General features: G+C 44.3%; 1 protein-coding gene across 2 annotated transcripts in view; it reads left to right on the top strand.

Annotated features, from left to right (window-relative positions):
• DAAM2 (dishevelled associated activator of morphogenesis 2) overlaps positions 1–24,455 on the top strand; it is a 460,184-nt gene that overhangs the window by 404,434 nt on the left and 31,295 nt on the right. For both annotated transcript variants that reach the window (XM_033939628.1, XM_033939627.1), the window contains exon 23: positions 91–222. In XM_033939628.1, coding sequence (XP_033795519.1) covers positions 91–222 — 132 coding nt within the window. The remainder of the gene's footprint in view (positions 1–90; positions 223–24,455) is intronic.

Raw genomic sequence — 24,455 nt, 5'->3', positions numbered from 1 at the left:
CTAAATTGTGCAGGGATTTGCAGCTTTGATCTCTAATAATTAGTGATGGCTGAGTATAAACAGCACATCCATTCTTTCCTTTCTTTTCAGGAACTAGACTACCAGAGACGGCGGGTGCGTGAAAGCGGCGACCGCTTTGTCCCTGTGATGAGTGACTTTATCACTGTGGCCAGCTTCGGTTTCTCCGAGCTGGAAGACTCATTGAACGAGGCCAAGGATAAGGTAAGACGCCTCAGAATATGTTGTATATATTCAAATATAAACCGAGATTTGGGGCTCTCGGTTTATATTTGAGTCAGCTCCCATCCCGCACCCACCGTGGGCCTCAAATCACTCCCTCCCTCATAGCAACTTTACTTGTGCAGTCAGCTAACCAGCCTGCCTCTCCCCTCCCAGTCTCCCTGCAGGCCTTCCTTAGGTCCCTGGTAGTCCAGCGGTGAGGAGGAGCAGGAGTGTTCCCTCCACACTCCTGCCTGGCAGTCTCCGTAGTAAATAAAACATGGTTGCAGTGAGATCCTGTGGCAACTTTCGTGAGACTGGCGACCTAGCGGCTGCAGAGCCGGCAGACAGGACACCAGGGAAGGGAGGAGTGGTCCCTTCTGCCCCAGTACTGGTACTTGAATATAAACCATTGATTTATATTCAAGTCAACCTTTTTTCCTCCTTTTTTTTGGGGGGGTAAGGTTATTTCGGTTTACCTTATTTTCACGCATATAACATGCGCGTTATACACGATTTTACAAACCGAGTATAACCATGTGCGTTATATTCGTGAGCGCGTTGTACACATTTTTTTTTAACATAGTTCCCCCCCTGACATCCGATTCACCCCACAGGACCGCTCGCACCCCCACCCCGAAGGACCGCTCACACTTGCACCCGCACCCCCACCCCGAAGGACCGCTCGCACCCCCACAGCCTCCCCCCCCCATCATGGAGAAGCTCCTACCGTTGCCCTGCTGCTTCCTCTGCCGGCGGTCCCGGCCCTTCTGTGAACCCTGCGTCTGCGCTGCTTCCTCTTCCGGCGATCCCGCCCTTTCTCTGACGTCAGAGAAAGGGCGGGACCACCGGAAGAGGAAGCAGCGCAGACTCAGGGTTCAGAGAAGAGGCGGGACCGCCGGCAAAGGAAGCAGCAGGGCAACGGTAGGCAGCTTCTCCATGATGGGGGGGTGGGGAGGCTGTGGGGGTGCTTCGGGGTGGGGGTGCAGGTGCGAGTGCGAGCAGTCCTTCGGGGTGGGGGTGCAAGCGGTCCTGCGTGGGGGTGAATCGGACGTCGGGGGGGGGCATCAGGCTTTCAGGGTGGGGACAGGACTTCAAGGGGGAGAGGAGAGTCGGGGTGGGCGAAAGGAGAGTCGGGGCGGCCAGAGGAGAGTCAGGGCGGGCGAAAGGAGAGTCGAGCGGCGACGGAAGAGTCGGGGCGGCATGCGCGGTATACAGGTGTGTGTGGTATATAAAAATTTCATCACATAAATTACAGTTTCCCGCGTGCTATACCCGTGTGCGCGTTTTACACGGGTGCGCAGTATATGAGTGAAAATACGATATATTTGGATCAGTTTATATTTGAGTATATACTTTAGAGGAGAGGAGGGACAGGGGAGATATGATACAGACATTTAAGTACTTCAAAAGTATTATTACAGAACCAAGTCTTTTCCAGAGAAGGGAAAATAGTAAAACTAGAGGGCATAAATTGAGATTGCAGCCTTAGGAGTAATGTTAGGAAATTCTTTTTCACGGAGAGGGTGGTTGATGCCTGGAATGCCCTCCTGAGGGAGGTGGTGGAGAGGAAAACGGTGACGGAATTCAAAAAAGTGTGGGATGAACACAGAGGATCTCTAATCAGAAAACAAAGTATATAAGTTGAAGAACTAAGGCCGGTGCTGGAAAGACTTGCATGGTCAACAAAATCCTGAGTGGAGTAGAACGGGTACAAGTGGATCGATTTTTCACTCTGTCAAAAATGACAAGAACTAGGGGACACTCCATGAAGTTACAAGGAAATACTTTTAAAACCAATAGGAGGAAATTTATTTTCACTCATAGAATAGTTAAGCTCTGGAACGCATTGCCAGAGGTTGTGGTAAGAGCGGAGAGCGTAGCTGGTTTTAAGAAAGGTTTGGACAAGTTCCTGGAGGAAAAGTCCATAGTCTGTTATTGAGAAAGACATGGGGGAAGCCACTGTTGCCTTGGATCCGTAGCATAAAATGTTGCTACTCTTTGGGTTTTGGCCAGGTACTAGGGACCTGGATTGGCCACTGTGAGAACAGGCTACTGGGCTTGATGGACCATTGGTCTGACCCAGTAAGGCTATTCTTCGACAGGAACTCAAGTAATTTGGAACATGAGGACAGTGCTGGGCAGATTTTTACGATCGGTAGCCCGCAAACAATTAGATGGTTTGGATAAGCTGGAATGAGGTTTGACAGCAACTCCAGTAGTTGGAACTTAAGGCGGACTTTACGGCCTATGGCCCAGAAAAGTCAAAGATAAAAGACAATTTAACTGTGAATTTATAGTGTGTCTAACTATTGGGCAAACTGGATGGACCGTTCAGGTCTTTTTATCTACTGTCATTTACTATGATATGTTACTTTTTCTGGAAACTAAAATCTTGTTAAAATGTTTATTTTATTTTTATTTTTCCTCTAACTCTACTTTTCACTTCTCTATTACCCTCCAGGTACTTTAGTTAGATTGTGAGCCTTCGGGACAGTAAGGGAATTTTTCAAGTACCTTTCTTATTTCTAATCTTAATGTATATTTTCTGTAAACCGCTTAGAACCTAACGGATGTAGCGGTATATAAGAAATAAATTACATTACATTACATTACATTACATTACTATGTAGCTTTAAAATTCATCCATAGAGCCTGAAGGACGTAGAATTAAGATCCTAGGAAATCCTGGAAAATGACCGGTGGCAACTCGTAGGTCTTGCCTGATTCATTCCAATCTTAATAATCCAATCTAGAATTCCGATCCACCTGTTTCTGAAATGCGCAGGTTAGAGGTGGGATTTAAGATGGTGGACCTAGATTGGGATTTGTAGTATGCTAATGGGGGTTACATACAATTTTAACTGAGTAATAACAATACTGTTGCTCTCCCCATTTGTGAACTTATATTCCAGTTCATAATGGCACTAGAAAGAGCTCCAAAAGAGAAAACAAAAACCTCCACAAAAACTACAAACAGAAACACAAAGTGTCGATGATAGTCCAGTCATGGTGATCAAAAGTTCTAAATATCCATAAGAATAGTCTCTGTTACAAAGTCTTTATTCTTGTATCAATAAAAGCTTGCTTTCCAAGGATAAAGACCTTGTAACTGAGATTCTTAGCACTTTTGACCACCATGAGTAGAATATCACCGATACACCACTCTTTGTGTTTCTACTAGAATGAGCTCCCCCATGTGGTAAGAAACCAGAATTGCTACCAGGAAAGAAGATACATCCTATAGAAAGACCTTCAGTCAACCACCCTGACCTTTCTGCAAGGTTGATCAGGACAGATGGTCACCTAAAATCTCTCAGTTGCACACTTGAATATCTTATATGGTGATGTTTCTTGTGCCTGGATATACACTGGAAAACCTAACTAGGCATGTGAAAATGATTAGATCTGCAGTTCCTCAGTCAGTGTTTGCATGAACTCAAGAGCTTGCTTAAGTGGGAGAATTGTAATTACAGGAATGATCACCCTCTAGAGGCTGGAGAAAAAAAACTACAGTTGAAGAAAGGGTCTTTTGGCACATGGTTAGGCCTTTCTTTAGACAGACGCTGGAATCATTCTTAATAAGAGCTACCAAGTCGTATTTCATGTCAGACAGAATTCCTTACGGTGTCATAATAGTAATGATCATTACAGTTTTTCTTAAAAAAAAAACACAAGCAAAATACCCCTGCTCTATTAAGGCTCAGAACTAGAAACATAGAAATAGACGGCAGATAAGGGCCACGGCCCATCTAGTCTGCCCACCCTGATGTCCCTCCCCTACCTTTGCCCTGTGAATAGATCCCATGTGTCTATCCCATTTGGCCTTAAAATCAGGCACGCTGCTGGCCTCAATCACCTGTAGTGGAAGACTATTCCAGCGATCAACCACTCTTTCAGTGAAAAAGAATTTCCTGGTGTCACCTCGTAGTTTCCCGCCCCTGATTTTCCACGGATGCCCTCTTGTTGTCGTGGGACCCTTGAAAAAGAAGATATCTTCCTCCGCCTCGATGCGGCTTGCAAGATACTTGAACTAATGCCATTCCACATTTTAGCCTTGCATCAACGGCACAAGCTATGGAGAGGGGCACTTTTGAAATAGAAAATCTTTGGAGATAAATAGAATGAGGAGCAGCTGCCCCTTTCTGAATGCTTTCTGGGTCTCCTAGACGCTTCCCTTTACAGACAATAAAAGTTAATCCATTAGTTATATGCAGTAAGGAGGTAATTCTATATAGGTCACCTAAAGTTAGGCACTAGGATTCTGGCTTCTAAGTATGAATTCTATAACGGTATATGGATGCTTAGATTCTGTTATAGTGTACTACGTAATCCAGCATTTTAGTGCCTAACTTTAGGTGAGAATACTTATGCTACATGAATGGCTGGTGTACATGCTCTTAAGAACATAAGAATTGTCATACTGGGACAGACCGAAGGTCCATCAAGCCCAGAATCCTGTTTCCAACAGTGGCCAACCCAGGTCCCAAATACCTGGCAGAAACCCAAAGAGTAGCAACATTCCAGAGCAGAGATTGTGTTGTCATAATGCCTCATTCCACCAATGCCTACAAGCCAGACTCATCAGTGATGTCACAATGGCTTGATTGTCCTATACTTGGCTCCCATAAGAACATTAGAATTGCCAATCTGGGACAGAGTGAAGGTCTATCAAGCCCAATATCCTGTTTCCAACGTGGCCAATCCAGGTCCCAAGTACCTAGCAGAAACCCAAAGAGTAGCAATATTCCAGAGCAGAGATTGTGATGTCATAATGCCTCATTCCCAACAAACCCCAAAGCAAAAATCAATATTTAAAAAGATACCAAATGAAAATAAGCAACCAGGTGGCTAGCCCAATGGATTCTGGAAAAAATATAAATAAATTATTATGTAAATCCTCAGTATGAGGTTATGAGCTCTGAAGAGAAAGTCACCAAAAGGAGACCACTTTATTGCTCAATTAACCCAGAATATAAACCGGCCAAGAAACCATAGTTTGCTTTCAGCCACACACTATCATGGGATTCACCATCATGTGTGCAAGTGAATAAAGTGATATAAATGATGTACTCGTGATTCAAAACAATTCCAAATATATATCAATACATTTTCAGACAGAATTCACAATGTTAGCCCCCCAATCGCCAGCCAGGACATGTATCATTAGCAGCATATAAACAGGAAGGACACTTAGCTTTGAAAGAGAGTTGTCCACTTTCCGTTAAATCATGAGCATCAAAAGTTAGATGTTATTATTATCTTCCTTCTGTTCAAAGACGCTCACAGTTCGGTTCAACCAGGCTTGGTTTCAGGATACCATTGCCTCTTCTTCAGGAACCGTTAGCTGTGAAAAATCACCAAAATAAAGAGACAAGAAAATATCACCAGTGTCTAAGCGATCAACTGTCAGCCCAGCCTTAACTTGCTGACGTTGAGTGGCAGAATTCTCGCCAGCCATACGAGAGGTCCCGGGTTCAAATCCCGGACGAGCCCCCCAAATGTAAGGATAAGCCCTCACCCAAAATGTAAGGTTTTGGAGGGGTAATGTTGAAGCAAACCAGCCCCAATGATATAATGTGGTGGCCTTACACTCCGCCTGGTCCCGGGTTCAATACCCTCGTAGAAGATTCAGTAGGAAGTGAAATTAATGACAAGGACAGCTAAGAGTGATTCTTATGTAATCCGCCTTTGTCACCACCACTATAGCCCAGGGCTGGGCTCTATAGCAATCCCAGTGGTTAACATAAACAGTACACCAGCGTGTGACCCGGCATGGAGTCACCCTGGAGGACTGGATTCTCAGCAGTAATCAAAATTAAAGCCAAGTAAAATAAAGTTCCAACAATGGTAGTGGATTATAGAAATAGTTCTTTTTACTCAATCCTTCATGCAGGTAAGTAATTCATTAAACTTTCACAACATTGGTCAGGATTTCATACAGCATTAAAGAAATACTGTCAAAAATGGCAAGAAAATAAAACAGTCCAAAATAAAGTCCAAAACTTTCTTTTACTCCTGATAAAGTTCCAATGGATCTCGAGACCACAGCTCTCCACAGAGCTAGCACTGCCTGCTCCAAAGCAGGTAATTCAGTAAATCAAAAATGCAGTTCAGGATAATAGTTTCCCCAATTCTCAGTCCTTAATGGAAAATGAGGAAAGCCTCTGGCAACATTTATGACTGCCAGGAAAGGAGAGTGTACAGGTTTTGTCAAAATACAGCCACAGAAATGGCTTACAAAATCCCACCCAGAGTGAAAACAAAACCTCTCCCCACTCACTCCTAGCTTTCCCAAACAAACATCAAAAAAACACAGCAAACAAACAGTTCCCAAAAATTCAAACTCACTGTTTGTAGCTTAAGGCCAAGTCCACCTGCATAGGCTCAGGGTAATTAGCTTCACAACCTGCACCAGCTTCTTGACATTCCATAGGCTCTCCATTCAAGAGTGGCAAGTCTTCATCTTGTCCAGCCTCTGTCAGCTCCATAGGCATAGGGTTGTTGCTCCTGTTTGGCCCAGGTGGATCTTTAGGGAGGCAAGGCCTGAACTTCCTCCCTAACCGGCCTGCTGGCTTGAATGCCACTGCTGGCTTACATACCCTAGGGGTGTGGCCTGATCTGAGTGAGTCAGCAGAAGTCCAGGGGCCTCTTGAGCTCCCCCGGTGGTGACTCGAAGAAAGCTCACCTACTTCCTCCTCAGATGAATCTAGCTCCCCCTGGTGGTCAATGGCCTTATCTCCCGAAACATAATCCTGGGAGATCTGGGAATTTCCCTTCCGTGTTTTTGTTCTTACTTTTTTCCCTGGCTTAACTGGGACCTTGGCAGAGCCCGGGTCTGACTGGTCACACCTTGAACCGCAAGGTAATGGCGAATAGAAATCACTAATGTAATGTAATATAATAAAGAATATATTGTACAGAAATAGGCTTAATATTACAGAAAGGCAATGTTTATAAAGATACTAATGTACAGAAAGATATTCAATTATGTAATGTAATTTATTTCTTATATACCGCTACATCCGTTAGGTTCTAAGCGGTTTACAGAAAATATACATTAGGATTAGAAATAAGAAAGGTACTTGAAAAATTCCCTTACTGTCCCGAAGGCTCACAATCTAACTAAAGTAACTAAATTATGTAGCTGTTTCTGTGTTTTTGTGAATAAGAGGGAAAAGACAGCTTCCTGAATAGGTGCTGGATTACAGATGTACAGAAAGAAATAGAAATAAGCTTTACAAATACTGAGTGGATTCAGAGACTGCTGGTGTGTGTGAGAGAGAGGACAGTTTACCTGCATTAATGTATGTCTGGCACGCTATTGCATCCTTTTTTAAGATCCTCTGTCTCACGCACAAGGTCTTTTGTACTAGTCGTCCTCCTTATCTGTCATCTTTGATTATTCCCTCCACTCCCACAAGAGCCCTTCGCTCCCTTGATGCCAGCCGCCCTGTCCTCCTCAGTCCCGAACAGGCCCAGTACGACTCTACCAGATCCTCTGCTTTTTTTCATTGCACCCAAACTTTGGAATGATCTCCCTCCGTTTATCCGTTCCAAACCCACCCTCTCCAAATTTAAGTCCCAGGTAAAAACGTTTCTTTTTTAACGAGACATTCAGTTTAACAGCAACCTAATCTCCTGGGCCCATCTGATCCATGAAAAGGCAGAAGACACATAAAGATACTTGTATTATTATGCTTTTACTTTGATCATATGGATGTTTCTGATCTTTTCTGTCCTATTTTTATTGGATTTCCTTTCTTTTATTGGTTCTTATTGTTAATGTAAACCACGTTGATCCACTCTTAGGATATCAAATGTAAATAAACCATAAATCGACAGACTGCAGTGAAGAAGCATGATATCGCTGATGATAATCATCTGTATGCAATTACAGTTATATTTATTTCTCTTAATATACTGCCTAACCCAGTGATTGCCAATTTAAAAAAAATTCCATGTAATTAAAATCAAGAAAAGAACTCCATTGCACAGTAGGCCAGCCCCTTAAATGAACCTTTCCCCAGTCTTAATCTAAAACAAATTAAAACGAGAATTAATTCAGCCTGCCATCACGTCTTCCCCTTCCCCCATGTGCCGACCCTAAGGATACTAAGGGAGCTCAGAGAGGTTCTGGCGAGTCCTATTAAAGACTTGTTCAACAAATCTCTGGAGACGGAAGTGATTCCTGGGGATTGGAGGAGAGCGGATGTGGTCCCTATTCATAAAAGTGGTCACAGGGATGAAGCAGGAAACTACAGGCCGGTGAGCCTCACTTCAGTTGTTGGAAAAATAATGGAAGTGTTGCTGAAAGAAAGGATAGTGTATTTCCTTGAATCTAATGGGTTACAGGATCCGAGGCAACATGACTTTACAAAAGGTAAATCGTGCCAAACGAACCTGATTTAATTTTTTGATTGGGTGACCAGAGAGCTGGATCGAGGACATATGCTAGATGTAATTTACTTGGATTTCAGCAAAGCCTTTGATACAGTTCCTCATAGGAGGCTGTTGAACAAACTTGAAGGGCTGAAGTTAGGACCCAAAGTGGTGAACTGGGTCAGAAACTGGCTGTCGGACAGACGTCAGAGGGTGGTGGTTAATGGAAGTCGCTCGAAGGAAGGAAAGGTGACTAGTGGAGTCCCTCAGGGTTCGGTGCTGGGGCCAATCCTGTTCAATATGTATGTAAGTGACATTGCTGAAGGGTTAGAAGGAAAAGTGTGCCTTTTTGCAGATGATACCAAGATTTGTAACAGAGTAGACACCGAAGAGGGAGTGGAAAATATGAAAAAGGATCTGCAAAAGTTAGAGGAATGGTCTAATGCCTGGTAACTAAAATTCAATGCAAAGAAATGCAGAGTAATGCATTTGGGGATTAATAATAGGAAGGAACCGTATATGCTGGGAGGAGAGAAGCTGATATGCACGGAAGGGGAGGGGGACCTTGGGGTGATAGTGTCCGAAGATCTAAAGGCGAAAAAACAGTGTGACAAGGCAGTGGCTGCTGCCAGAAGGATTCTAGGCTGTATAAAGAGAGGCGTAGTCAGTAGAAGGAAGAAGGTGTTGATGCCCCTGTACAGGTCATTGGTGAGGCCCCACTTGGAGTATTGTGTTCAGTTTTGGAGACCGTATCTGGCGAAAGACGTAAGAAGACTTGAGGCGGTCCAGAGGAGGGCGACAAAAATGATAGGAGGCTTGCGCCAGAAGACATATGAGGAGAGACTGGAAGCCCTGAATATGTATACCCTAGAGGAAAGGAGAGACAGGGGAGATATGATTCAGACGTTCAAATACTTAAAGGGTATTAATGTAGAACAAAATCTTTTCCAGAGAAAGGAAAATGGTAAAACCAGAGGACATAATTTGAGGTTGAGGGGTGGTAGATTCAGGGGCAATGTTAGGAAATTCTACTTTACGGAGAGGGTGGTGGATGCCTGGAATGCGCTCCCGAGAGAGGTGGTGGAGAGTAAAACTGTGACTGAGTTCAAAGAAGCATGGGATGAACACAGAAGATTTAGAATCAGAAAATAATATTAAATATTGAACTAGGCCAGTTACTGGGCAGACTTGTACGGTCTGTGTCTGTGTATGGCCGTTTGGTGGAGGATGGGCAGGGGAGGGCTTCAATGGCTGGGAGGGTGTAGATGGGCTGGAGTAAGTCTTAACAGAGATTTTGGCAGTTGGAACCCAAGCACAGTACCGGGTAAAGCTTTGGATTCTAGCCCAGAAATAGCTAAGAAGAAAAAAAAAAAAAAAAAATTTAAATTGAATCAGGTTGGGCAGACTGGATGGACCATTCGGGTCTTTATCTGCCGTCATCTACTATGTTACTATGTTACTATGACCCTCTGGCAGAGAGATCCCCAAGCCCTGATTGGAAAAAGTGAGCCTTCAACCATTTCTTAAAATGGGGCAAAGATTGCTTTTCACGAAGATACCCTGGGAATGCATTCCACAACGCAGGGGCTAAATTTTAAAAAAACAACCAAAAATCACTCCTTTGCACGTTGTTTCCAGTCGCATAGTCTGAACTGCTGGAACCTGGAGCAAGAAAGCTAAATTTGACCCTAGAACCCATTTTGGCATTTACGGTGTAATAAAGTCGCTCAGTGTTATTGGCCGTCTGCTATATATTAACTTATGAGTCTTAACCAAGGCCCCCTTTTATCAAGCCGCGTAAGGGTTTTTATCGCAGACCGCTGCGGTAAAAGCTCCGACGCTCATAGAATTCCTATGAATGGAGCTTTTACTGCAACGACCCACAATAAAAAAAAACGGTGTCAGGTCAAAAGCGCACCGGGACAAAGGCGCGCCCAGACAATTGAGCGCAGCGCGGAGGCGCTCAAAATTACTGTTTTTAGGGGCTCCAACGGGGGGTTTTGTTGGGGAACCCCCCCCACTTTACTTAATAGACATCGCGCCGCGTTGTGGGGAGGTTGTGGGGGGTTTAGGGGGTTGTAACCCCCCACATTTTACTGAAAACTTCACTTTTTCCCTGTTTTTAGGGAAAAAGTTCAGTTTACAGTAAAATGTGGAGGGTTACAACTCCCCAAACCCCCATAACGCCGGCGCGATGTCTATTAAGTAAAGTGGGGGGTTCCCCAACAAAACCCCCCGTCGGAGCCCCTAAACACAGTAATTTTGAGCGGCGCGCGCCTCTGCTCTGCGCTCAATTGTCCGGGCACGCCTTTGTCTTTCGCGCCGTTGTCTATGAACCAAAAAAACCTAACCCAGCTTGATAAAAGAGAGCCCAAAACATAAAACGTATCCTATAATATACACTGACAACCACTGATGTTTAATGTATAGAGGGATGACATGCTTGTAGGAACCCACTCCACTCAACATTCAAATTGCTGTGTTTTGCACAGTCTGCAACTTACAAACATTTATTTCCGTAAGCCCTGCCAACACCTACATTTGCAAAACTCCAACTTAATCATGAATAACGCATGAATAGACTCACTCAACATTTTAACAAATCAGTCATAGTTTCCTTTGGAGTGTCCAAAATGGGAGGAACAGAGCTTTTTTTTATCATTGACCCACGTGCAAAGATTAATGGTGAGTAATATTGTGAAGTTTTACTATTACTGCTAATGTTACCGACCCTTTGGCGTGCATATCACTGGCAATGCAATGTGCCGCTGCGGGGGCAAAAAGGGCAAACAGAATGCTGGGAATGATTAAGAAAGGGATCACGAACAGATCGGAGAAGGTTGTCATGCCGCTGTACCGGGCCATGGTGCGTCCTCACCTGGAGTACTGCATCCAGCACTGGTAGCCATATTTGAAGAAGGACACGGTACTACTCGAAAGGGTCCAGAGAAGAGCGACTAAAATGGTTAAGGGACTGGAGGAGTTGCTGTACAGTGAGAGATTAGAGAAATTGGGCCTTTTCTCCCTCGAACAGAGGAGATTTGGAGGGGACATGATCGAAACACTCAAGATACTGAAGGGAATAGACTTAGTAGATAAAGACAGGTTGTTCACCCTCTCCAAGGTAGGGAGAACGAGAGGGCACTCTCTAAAGTTAAAAGGGGATAGATTCCGTACAAACATAAGGAAATTCTTCACCCAGAGTGGTGGAAAACTGGAACGCTCTTCCAGAGGCTGTTATAGGGGAAAACACCCTCCAGGGATTTAAGACAAAGTTGGACGGGTTCCTGTTGAACCAGAACGTAAGCAGGTAGGGTTGGTCTCAGGGCACTGATCTTTCACCTGGGGGCCACTGCGGGAGTGGACTGCTGGGCGTGATGGACCACTGGTCTGACCCAGCAGCGGCAACTTCTTATGTTCTTAATGTCTATGAGTTTCGTCAAGACAGTGCACCGGTGCATAATGCTCAATAAACCATCCAGGTGCATCAGAAACTGACTCCGGATTCCTTTTTGCTGTCTGTACTTGTGGCCCCCTAACACTCCAGACCTGAACCCTGTTGATTATGAGATTTGGGGGTCTTTTGCAGCAGCGTGTTTATGAAAGGTCGATACGTGACACTGATGACCTCAGCAGTGTCTGGCTAAGGTATGGGCCAACTTGTGTCAGGGTGTCCTTGATGCTGTGGTTGATCAGTGGAGGAAATGACTGCAAGCTTGTGTGTGCGTTTTGAACGTTTGCTGTAGGGTAGTGACCTTGGTCAACATGCAGGAAACAAGATGTCTCATATTAAATGAAGGAAATAGTCTCCGAATACTACAAGAGGGGATCTTAAAGTTCTCTTTCATTGGCCAATCCTTCATTATCTGACTACTCTACTGCAGTGGCGTACCTAGCATATGTGACACCCGGGGCCCATCATTTCATCATCCACCATTTGCAGTTGTTTTCTTTTATTTTTTTTTTTTAATTTCTGTCAGAGCTAAAAATCAAAGTTTGCAAAGATAAGAAGCCTTGATTGCTTTGTTGCTCAAGTTAGGATAACTACTGCATAAAAAATAAAAATAAAATTACTTGCCATTAGTTTTCAAAGATCAATCAATCACTTCACAGAATGATGCATGTTTGGGCGGTTGTATCCTTACGCACACAGATATTGATAACATAGAAAGACTCAACATACATTTCTACTACTACTACTACTACTACTATAGTGCCACCAGACGTACGTAGCACTGTACAGAGTCACAAAGAAGACAGTCCCTGCTCTAAAGAGCTTACAATCTAAACAGCCAAGACAGACAAACAGGATGTCATGGATACAGTTAAGGGAAGGGTTAATCTGCTGGCTGGGTTGGAGGGCAGAGGGGAGTCAAGGACAATCAAGCCATTGTGACATCACTGATGAGGTTGGCTCTTATTGGTGGAATGAGGCATTATGACATCACAGTCTCAGCTCTGCTTCCCAAAGACTGAAACTCTTCACACTCCTACTTTTACTATGAATTATTTCTATAGCGCTACCAGACGCACGCAGCACTGTACAGAGACACAAAGAAGACAGTCCCTGCTCCAAAGAGCTTACAATCTAAACAGCCAAGACAGACAAAGAGGATGTTATGGATACAGTTAAGGGAAGAGTTAATCTGCTGGCTGGGTTGGAGGGCAGAGGGGAGTACAGGACAATCAAGCCATTGTGACATCACTGATGAGGCTGGCTCTTATTGGTGGAATGAGGCATTATGACATCACAGTCTCAGCTCTGCTTCCCAAAGACTGAAACTCTTCACACTCCTACTTTTACTATGAATTATTTCTATAGCGCTACCAGATGCACGCAGCACTGTACAGAGTCACAAAGAAGACAGTCCCTGCTCCAAAGAGCTTACAATCTAAACAGGTAAGACAGACAAACAGGATGTCTTGGATACAGTTAAGGGGAACAGTTAATCAGCTGGCTGGGTTGGTAGGCAGAGGAGTAGGGTTAAGGAGTGAAAGCTATTCTAAGGGAATTTTTAAGAATAAAGTAAAATTTTGGAATCTCTCATGGCATACCCGGAATCTCTTTGGGGCACACCACTATGCTGTGGCACAGTTTGAGAGACACTGACTTATATAAAAACTGAACCTTATGTGGTAAGTGCCGCTGCCAACTATGTAAGTGTAAGCAAACCATGCCTTGTGCGACACCCCTCCCCCACTAGCACTCCTGCTCCGACCACTGTGTGGCAAGGGAGGCAGGGGCGTAATTTTGGTGCCCTCACCTCCCTTGTGCCCTGTGCAGCCATGTTGGCTGTACATATCTCACCTCAGTCCTGAGTAAATGCTTTTGAAGTTTGCTTTTCCACGAGTTTAAGTGAAGCCCCAATTCCATTCCAGCCCTTCCCAGAAAAGGTCTATCTGCCTGGAGAGCTCCATGTGAGATCTTAGATTGATCAGTGAAGTCATGCTTATGGTTCAGCAGCAGATGTTTTTATGAGCACAGATGTTTTGCATGAAGAATCTTCTGGTGATACCAATGAGATCAACAAAAAGAAATCCAACCAAATCTGCAGTGAAATCACCAAACCATGAAAACCAAACAGCAACTGCAGACGATGTACAAGATGCAGGCAAAATTTATTGTACCAAAGTTAAAATGCAGTAATGTAAAACCTTTTTGCCAACCAAGGGACCCGACACGGTCCGTGTTTTGGACAACATACAGGCATTTGTTGTTACCGTCATTTTTTTGCGGTATACTTTATACCTTACTAGCTGAAGCCCCGGCGTTGCACGGGTATTTAATTATAGCAATAACACTGTAAATGGATTCAAATAAAGATACTTTATAGTGGTGAATGAAATTATTTTTTTACAGCTTAATAAAAAGTACAATATTCAAATTATAATGTGAAATATTTGACAAAATGAATACAATACAACTAACGCAAAACGTGATTATAAACAACAATTTTAGTTTCACCTCCTGGAGCAAGAACATATAAATTCTTGGGTGAACCCACCCTTGAGCAAGCAACATAGAGTTGTGGGCCGCGAGACCCCCCAGAACATATTACCCCAGGTAGTGAGGGATCTGCATACCAAGTTTCGTTCAAATCGGTCAAGCCGTTTTTGAATTACAGTGAGAAAGGCAGCTTTTTACATTTTTTCCATTGACATGAATGGGTGAAATCTGATTTTCTGTTTGTAGCTCCGCCCACGTGTGCAGGTGGGCCGCGAGACCCCCAGAACATATCACCCCAGGTAGTGAGGGATCTGCATACCAAGTTTCGTTCAAATCGGTCAAGCCGTTTTTGAATTACAGTGAGAATGGCAGCTTTTTACATTTTTTCCATTGACATGAATGGGTGAAATCTGATTTTCTGTTTGTAGCTCCGCCCACTTGTGCAGGTGGGCCACGAGACCCCCAGAACATATCACCCCAGGTAGTGAGGGATCTGCATACCAAGTTTCGTTCAAATCGGTCAAGCCGTTTTTGAATTACTGTGAGAATGGCAGCTTTTTACATTTTTTCCATTGACATGAATGGGTGAAATCTGATTTTCTGTTTGTAGCTCCGCCCACTTGTGCAGGTGGGCCACGAGACCCCCAGAACATATCACCCCAGGTAGTGAGGGATCTGCATACCAAGTTTCGTTCAAATCGGTCAAGCCGTTTTTGAATTACTGTGAGAATGGCAGCTTTTTACATTTTTTCCATTGACATGAATGGGTGAAATCTGATTTTCTATTTGTAGCTCCGCCCACATGTGCAGGTGGGCCGCGAGACCCCCAGAACATATCACCCCAGGTAGTGAGGGATCTGCATACCAAGTTTCGTTCAAATCGGTCAAGCCGTTTTTGAATTACTGTGAGAATGGCAGCTTTTTACATTTTTTCCATTGACATGAATGGGTGAAATCTGATTTTCTATTTGTAGCTCCGCCCACATGTGCAGGTGGGCCGCGAGACCCCCAGAACATATCACCCCAGGTAGTGAGGGATCTGCATATCAAGTTTCGTTCAAATCGGTCAAGCCGATTACAGTGAGAATGGGAATCTCTTCACAGGTATGGAAGGCTATGTATGTTAATGCACACAGCTTGGGCAATAAAATTTTAGAGTTAGAGACTGAAATAATAAACGCTGACCTAGACGTGGTAGCAATATCAGAAACCTGGTTCACGGACTCGCATGGGTGGGATATGGCTATACCAGGCTACAATCTACTACGTCGCGACAGAAAGGGCAAGTTAGGTGGAGGGGTAGCACTATACACTAAGGATAACATCAAAACTACCAGGATTACAGATGTTAGATACACTGGGGAAACCCTCTGGGTGAATCTGGCCAGAGGAAATGAAAAATGCCTATACCTGGGTGTAATATACAGACCTCCAAAACAACAGGAAGACAAAGACTTAGAACTGATTGAGGACAAAGAGAACATCACTCTATGGGGAGACACGGTGGTGTTGGGGGACTTCAACATGCCCGATGCAGATTGGAACACACTCTCTGCAACTACGTGTGGCAGTAAAAGAATTTTGAACTCCATAAAGGGTGCACGACTCAAGCAAATGGTGTTGGAGCCCACCAGGGACCAGACAATACTGGACCTGGTACTCACCAACGGAGATAGCGTCTCGGATGTCTCAGTTGGAGATACACTGGCCTCCAGCGACCATAATATGGTATGGCTTAACCTCAAGAAAGGTTTCTCAAGGTCAAACACAGCAACTAGGGTTCTCAACTTTAGAGGCGCAGACTTTGACCGTATGGGAGATTTTGTCCGTCAGGAATTACATAAACAAGCACTACCTAACAATGTGGAGGATATGTGGTCGACTCTGAAGTCCACCCTACACGAAGCAACAAACCGCTACACAAGAACAATAAGTAAACACAGGAAGAACAAAAGACCCCAATGGTTCAGTGCAAAAAATTTTGACCTCGTTAAAAAGAAAAAAGAAGCATTTATCGCCTACAAGCATCTAGGAAAACGAGAAGCGAAAGAAGACTATCTAGACAGATCTAGAGCTGTCAAAATAGCAGTCAGAGAGGCCAAACTCCAAATGGAAGAAGATCTAGCACGGAACATTAAAAAAGGAGATAAATCCTTCTTCAGCTATATTAGTCACAGGAAAAGAAATAAAGACGGGATAGAATGCCTGAAGAAATCAGACGGTAGCCTTGTAGAATCAGATTCTGCGAAGGCAGAATTACTAAACGAATACTTCTGCTCAGTCTTCACCTGTGAAGCACCGGGAGCTGGTCCACAGCTTCAGACGGGAGACAGCCAGAAGGACCCGTTTCAAGATTTCGAGTTTACACCCAGTAGCGTCTACCACGAACTATCAAGACTCAAAGTAGATAAAGCCATGGGACCAGACAACCTACATCCCAGAGTGCTAAGAGAATTGAGTGAAGTCCTGGCAGAACCATTATCTGTTCTTTTCAATCTCTCCCTACGCACAGGAAGAGTCCCCTTGGACTGGAAAACCGCCAACGTTATCCCACTCCACAAAAAGGGATGCAGGACAGAGGCAGCAAACTACAGACCAGTGAGTCTCACGTCTATAGTGTGCAAGCTCATGGAAACACTGATCAAACGACATCTCGACATAATCCTAGACGAGGAAAACCTACGTGATCCCTACCAGCACGGATTCACCCAGGGCAGATCCTGCCAATCTAACCTGATTAGTTTTTTTGACTGGGTTACTAGACAGCTAGATGCCGGAGAGTCACTGGATGTGGTATATTTGGACTTTAGTAAAGCTTTTGATAGCGTCCCACACCGAAGGTTATTGAACAAACTGAAATCAATAGGGTTAGGGAACACTCTAACTACATGGGTTGAGGATTGGCTGAGTGGTAGACTTCAGAAGGTGGTGGTAAACGGTACCCCATCCAAAACGTCAGGCGTGATCAGTGGAGTGCCGCAAGGCTCAGTCTTGGGTCCGATTCTATTCAACTTATTCATAAGAGATATGACCCAAGGACTTAGAGGAAAGGTATCAATGTTCGCCGACGACGCCAAACTTTGCAACATAGTAGGTAAAAGCATTTTGTCTGATGATATGACGCAGGATCTACTACTGCTTGAACAGTGGTCGGCAACATGGCAACTAGGCTTCAATGCTAAAAAGTGTAAGGTAATGCACCTGGGTAAGAGAAACCCGCACAGAACTTACATACTAAATGGTGAGACCTTGGCCAGGACCACGACGGAACGTGATCTAGGGGTGATCATTAGTGAGGACATGAAGGTTGCAAATCAAGTGGAGAAAGCTACCTCCAAGGCAAGGCAAATGATGGGTTGTATCCGTAGAGGTTTTGTCAGCAGGAGACCTGAAGTTATGATGCCGCTGTACAGGTCCATGGTGAGGCCTCACTTGGAGTATTGCATTCAATTCTGGAGGCCACACTACCGGAAGGACGTGCTGAGAATCGAGTCGGTTCAGCGAATGGCCACTAGGATGGTCTTGGGGCTCAAGGATCTCACGTATGAAGAAAGACTAAATAAACTGAGGCTGTACTCACTTGAGGAGCGAAGAGAGAGGGGTGATATGATTGAAACGTTTAAGTACATCACGGGCCGTATCGAGTCAGAAGAAGATATCTTCTACCTCATGGGACCCTCGACCACCAGGGGGCATCCTCTGAAAATCAGGGGAGGGAAGTTCCATAGCGACTCCAGAAAATACTTCTTCACTGAAAGAGTGGTGGATCATTGGAACAAACTCCCACTGCAGGTGATTGAGGCCAACAGCGTGTCGGACTTTAAGAGAAAATGGGATATTCACATGGGATCCCTAGGGGAGTGAAACCAGAGGGCGGGTATTTGGAATGGGCAGACTTGGTGGGCTATAGCCCTTTTCTGCCGTCTTTTTCTATGTTTCTATGTTTCTATTTACATTTTTTCCATTGACATGAATGGGTGAAATCTGATTTTCTGTTTGTAGCTCCGCCCACGTGTGCAGGTGGGCCGCGAGACCCCCAGAACATATCACCCCAGGTAGTGAGGGATCTGCATACCAAGTTTCGTTCAAATCGGTCAAGCCGTTTTTGAATTACAGTGAGAATGGCAGCTTTTTACATTTTTTCCATTGACATGAATGGGTGAAATCTGATTTTATGTTTGTAGCTCCGCCCATGTGTGCAGGTGGGCCGCGAGACCCCCAGAACATATCATCCCAGGTAGTGAGGGATCTGCATACCAAGTTTCGTTCAAATCAGTCAAGCCGTTTTTGCGTGATCGCGGCACATACACACATACATACCTCCGATTTTATATATATATAGATTTACCATGGACCCCAGACGAAGGTGTGTTGTCCGAAACATGGACCGTGTCGGGTCCCTTGGTTGGTAAAAAGGTTTTATATTTACTGCATTTTAACTTTGGTACAATAAATTTTGCCTGCATCTTGTACATCGATACCAATAAGATAAAATTTCACTTCAGAGAGTGTGTGGATTTCCCCAATGAATATGCATTGAAAGCAGTGCATGCAAATAGATCTCATGCAGATTCATTGGGGAAATCCTGAAAACCCGACTGGATTGCGGCCCTCAAAGAAGCACTTTGAGACCCCTGAATTAGAATGTCTATGTCAGGGATGGGCAACTCCGGTCTTCGAGGGCCGCAATCCAGTCGGGTTTTCAGGATTTCCCCAGTGAATATGCACTGCTTTCATTGTATGCTAATAGATCTCATGCATATTCATTGGGGAAATCCTGAAAACACGGCTGGATTGCGGGCCTCGAGGACCGACTTTGACACCTCTGGCTTAGAGCATGCTAGTGCCATTATACATAGAAACATATTGAGTATTATGGGGTGGGAGGGGAAAGTTGCTTTACGTCCTTTCTCTTTTTCAAGTTTCAAGTTTATTAAAATTTGATATCCAGCCTATCAAATATTTAAGCGGAGTGAATGATTAGAAAACTAAAAAAAAAAACCGACAGAGATTCGCAATAACCAAGACAGACTAACAAAATAGTAGAAAAGTGGGAGAAATACAGTAATCGAAAGGAAAGAGCAACATTAAAAGGGATACACAATAGGAAGGGTATTAAAATCTAAGAAGATGGTAGACGCTTACAAACGGCATTAATGATCAAATGCATCGTTAAATAAAAATGTTTTAAAATTTGATTGAAATTTCCAGGGTGTGCACTGAAGGGACAGCAGTGCACATCGTTGTAGTGCCATCTATTGGTGGGGGGAGGTATAGAATCAGGAAGAATGGGGGTAGGAGGATTCTATTATTATTATCTTTTTGTTGTTGTTGGGGAGGGGGGATAAAAGAAGTTATATTTCTGACATTTAAATGCTGGTTCCTTCCTTATCCTGTTGCATTGAATTTTTTTAAATAAAATTAAAACATTTAACCCCTATTTTACAAAGGCGCGCTAAGCTTTTTTGCGCGCGCTAAAGGCTAATGTGTGCATGTTAGCCTAAGGACGCGTTAGCGGTTAGCGCACGCATTGATTTAGCGCGTGCTAAATCCGTGCTAAAACGCTTGGCATGCCTTTGTAAAAGAGGGCCTTAATGTTTAAAAAAAAATTTAAAAGAAACATAGGGCTCCTTTTACTAAGGTGCGTTGGGGCATTAACGCGCGCTGAATTGCCACGCACGCTAGACCTTAACGCCAGAGTAGCGCGCTGTAATATCCTGCGTGCGCTAAAAATGCTAGCGCCTTAGTAAAAGGAGCCCATAGAAACATGATTATTATTTATTAATTCAATTTTCTCTACCGTTCTCCCAGAAGAGCTCAGAACGGTTTTACATGAATTTATTCAGGTACTCAAGCATTTTTCCTTGGCTGTCCTGGCAGGCTCACAATCTGTCTAATGTACCTGGGCCAATTGGGGGGATTAAGTGACTTGCCCAGGGTCACAAGGTGCAGCGTGGGTTTGAACCCACAACCCCAGGGTGCTGAGGCTGTAGCTTTAACCACTGCCCCACTCTAGAAATCATAATGTAGTAACAGTGAGCCAACTATAGGACAATGAAGCCATTGTGACATCACCGATGAGGTTGGCTCTAAGGCACTGTGGAATGAGGCATTATGACATCACAATCTCAGCTCTGGAATGTTTCTCCTATTGGGGTTCCGGAATCTTGCTAGTCTTTGAGATGCTGGAATGTTGCTACTCTTTGGGTTTTGGCCAGGTACTAGGGACCTGGATTGGCCACCGTGAGAACGGGCTACTGGGCTTGATGGGCCAGTAAGGCTATTCTTAGGTTCTTATGTACTGCCCTGCCAGTAGCTGAAATCACTCCATTGCCAATTTTTTTTTTTTTTTTTTGCCGTCCCATGTTAAATTAGTTAGCTAAATTAAATTAGTGGCTAAACTATTCACTGTAATTAATTGGCAGATGGATTGGAAGAATCAGCATTTTTCTATTTAGGAAAGAAAATTGATGGCTACAGTGGGCTCTGGCAATTCTGTTAGCAATAAGGGAGAGAGGCGTACAAAACAGATAACATTTCATAATTACAGGATAACATTTATTGCACATTAATAATTGTGTCTGGACAGATCCAGAACCCACAGGAAGGGCTTCTCCCGGCGAAGTGACCAGGACTCCAGAAAGCGGATGTTCCCACAAAGAAGTAAATCAGTGATTAGAACAGCCGAGGACCGGACAGCCAAATCTCAATGCTGCTCTTTGCGATTTGAAGCAAGTCACTTAACCCTCCAGGACCTCAGATACAAACGTAGATGCCGAAGGTCACAGGTTCGCAGTAGAGTCCCTCACTGTACTGCAAACAGCGTAAAACAGTAGCCATGGCATACTCAAACTAACAAGCAAGAAATGACTTCTAAGCCCCAAAACCCAGGCAGGTAAAATCTCACAAACAGTGTAAAACCTGTCCTTCAAGCCCAAAAGAGTTGAAAAGGTTCAAAGAAGAGCGACCAGGATGATAAAGGGGAATGCAATTCCTCTTGTTTGAGGAAAGACTAAAACGGTTAGGGCTCTTCAGCTTGGAAAAGAGAGAAGATATGAGGGGAGATATGACTGAAGACTACAAAATCCTGGTGGAGTAGAATGGGTACAAGTGGATCGATTTTTCTCTCCATCTAGGGGACACTCGATGAAGTTACAGGGAAATACTTTTTTTAAACCAATAGGAGGAAATTTTTTTTCACTCAGAGAATAGTTAAGCTCTGGAACGCGTTGCCAGAGGTTGTGGTAAGAGCTGACAGCGTAGCTGGTTTTAAGAAAGGTTGGGACAAGTTCCTGGAGGAAAAGTCCAAAGTCTCTTATTGAGAAAGACATGGGGGAAGCGACTGCTTGCCCTGGATCAGTAGCATGGAATGTTGCTACTCTTTGGGTTTTGGCCAGGTACTAGGGTCCTGGATTGGCTGTATAGATGGACGGGCTGTGTGGACGGGTAGATGGACCATTGGTCTGACCCAGTAAAGCTATTCATATATTTTTATGTTCTTAAGAGACAAGGTAATTCCCCAACTTTCAACTCTCTCTCCTCACCCCCCAAATAAAAAAAAAAAAAAATAATATTTTTTTTCCCCGAAACTGTTAATAGTGTATAGGAAGGACTTTCAGTAGAGACTCTCCCAAGTCCATGAGCTTACACTATGAGATTTGCTTTTACTTGTTGGTCGCTCATAACTGCTCTCCATACATCATACTTCCTTCCAAAAAGTGCTCAAATCAATAGTGTCCTGCATAAATCTCTGAACTCATAGATAAATTATGTAATCAAGGAATGCCTCAATCGAAAAGCAAGGGTTTCTTGCCCAGTTTGTCTAATGCAATATACCATATTGATGGAAACTTGCGACTTACCTTGGCTGGATTCAGGGTCGTCGCTCAACAGGAGTCTCCCTTTTGGATAAAATCTTCCTCAGGAGCAATCCCCAATTTTATATACAACCATCTCTGTTGAAGCCTGGCCCCCCTCCAATGTCGGTAAAGATGGCAGTCCAAGATGAACCACTAGTGTATGCTTGTGTATCCACAGGAAGGGCCAGCACTTGTCAAATAACCCGTTTGCTCAGATTATTTTGGGAGGGGATCATGACCAGTGGGAGAGAAGGGTTGGCAAGCGACCTAAAGATTAATTTAGGGTGCAAGGTTAGGGTGCCTCATTATCCATGCAACAGGCCTGAATATATTAGTGTTCATAGCAGAGAGTGAAGGGGGAGGGAAAGGAAAGTTGCTTTCCCAGGAATCATAGAGCAAGATCCTAAAGCTTCTGTTTAATGCCCTTTAGAATCTGCCTAGGCAGTTGCCTGTTTCTTAATCTGGCCTTAAATATTACATTACATTAGGGACTTCTATCCCGCCTATACCTTGCAGTTCAAGGCGGATTACAAAAGAGCTAACTGGACATTTCCAGTGAAGTTACAACAGGTTTGTGGGGTTTTTTTTCGGTTACAAGGGAGGAGAGGTAGCTGGATTAATTCCGGAAGAACTTGCAAATTGGATATTAAATTGACTGTACGTTACTGTGTGATATAACAAATAGATTACAGTTAGAGTACAAATAAGATTACGTTACATTTCAGGGATCTGAATACTTGGTTGGTGTTTTGGGGAGGAACTGATTTGTGCACTCTAGGCTTTAGTTAGGGTGACCAATTCTGGTTCTTGGGATCCACTTACTGGTTCCTTTTCAGGCCATTCGTATTGACCATGGGTGGGAAAAGTTTGCTTGCATGCCTCTTCATTGAATTCAAACCTGTCGTATGCTTATAGATTAGGCATATCTTAAACACCAGACCGGTTTGCTGTCGAGGAGCAGAGTTGGACACCCTAGCTTAGTTTTTTCTAATATCCTTACAGTTTGGGCAGCAGTTCATGGTATAATACATTTATTCCATCTTCCCCAGCACTGTCTTCGTGGCCTCGTCCCTTTTCATTTACAAATTCTATGGAACACAGCTAGAGCTGGCATCCAGCGTTGAGCAGATATCCAAATTCTCTCTCGTTTGTGAAGAACAGAGCCCTGGCATCAGCCACAGCATACATCAAGAGAAAAGCCGTGCCATGAGTTCTACCCAGCTCTTCCCAAAAACCTTAAGAGTCCGCTTCATGTAACTGTGTAACGCTTTCACCTGCAGAAGGGCACCATAGTAGATATCTATTTCTGGAAGACGACTGCAGGGAAAGAATGAAAGTTCACGAGACATTATAATAGACTAGTTTTTTAGCCCGTTACATTAACAGGTGCTAGAATAGACTTAGGCATTTCTTTCTTTCTCTTTCTTTTTTTCTGTCTCTCTCCCCCGTCTGTCTTTCTCTCTGGTTTTCTCCCTGCCCCCTGCCTGTCTGTCTTTCTTTCTGTCTCTCTTCCTTTCTGTCTCTCTCCCCCCTGTCCAGCAGCACCCCTTCCCTGCTCCCCCTGTCCAGCAGTAGCCCTTCTCCCTTCCTTTTACCTCCCCCCATGTCCAGCAGCACCCATTCCCTGCTCCCCCTGCCCAGCAGTAGGCCTTCTTCTTTCCTTTCACCTACCCCCTGTCCAGCAGCACCCTTTCCCTGCTCACCCTGTCCAGCGTCGCAGAGGGAAGCCAGTCTGTAGCACACGGAGAAATCTCCTGGTTTTCGCAGTGTCGCGGAGGGAAGGCAATGTTTAAACCTCCCCTCTAGTATAATCATAGGTGTCGGAACGGGAGGAGGAGCCACGGATGCCATGGCACCCTCAAAACTCTGCAGGATTTCCCCACCGATGCCATCCTTGCAATGCTGCCACTGCAGAACAAAAAGGAATAAAGAAAAAGAAGCCGCAGGGCTGCCCTCTTCCTCCTCGTGGCTCCTCTTCCTCCTCGTGGCTGCCAGTCCCGCCAACCTCTGACATCACTTCTTGTTCTGGGGCAGAGCCAGCAGCCGTG

This window comes from Geotrypetes seraphini, chromosome 3 (genome assembly GCF_902459505.1).
Source record: "Geotrypetes seraphini chromosome 3, aGeoSer1.1, whole genome shotgun sequence".
Lineage (NCBI taxonomy): Eukaryota > Metazoa > Chordata > Amphibia > Gymnophiona > Dermophiidae > Geotrypetes > Geotrypetes seraphini.
Note: the sequence above shows the minus strand (reverse complement) of the source record. Positions and strands in the feature narration are given on the sequence as shown.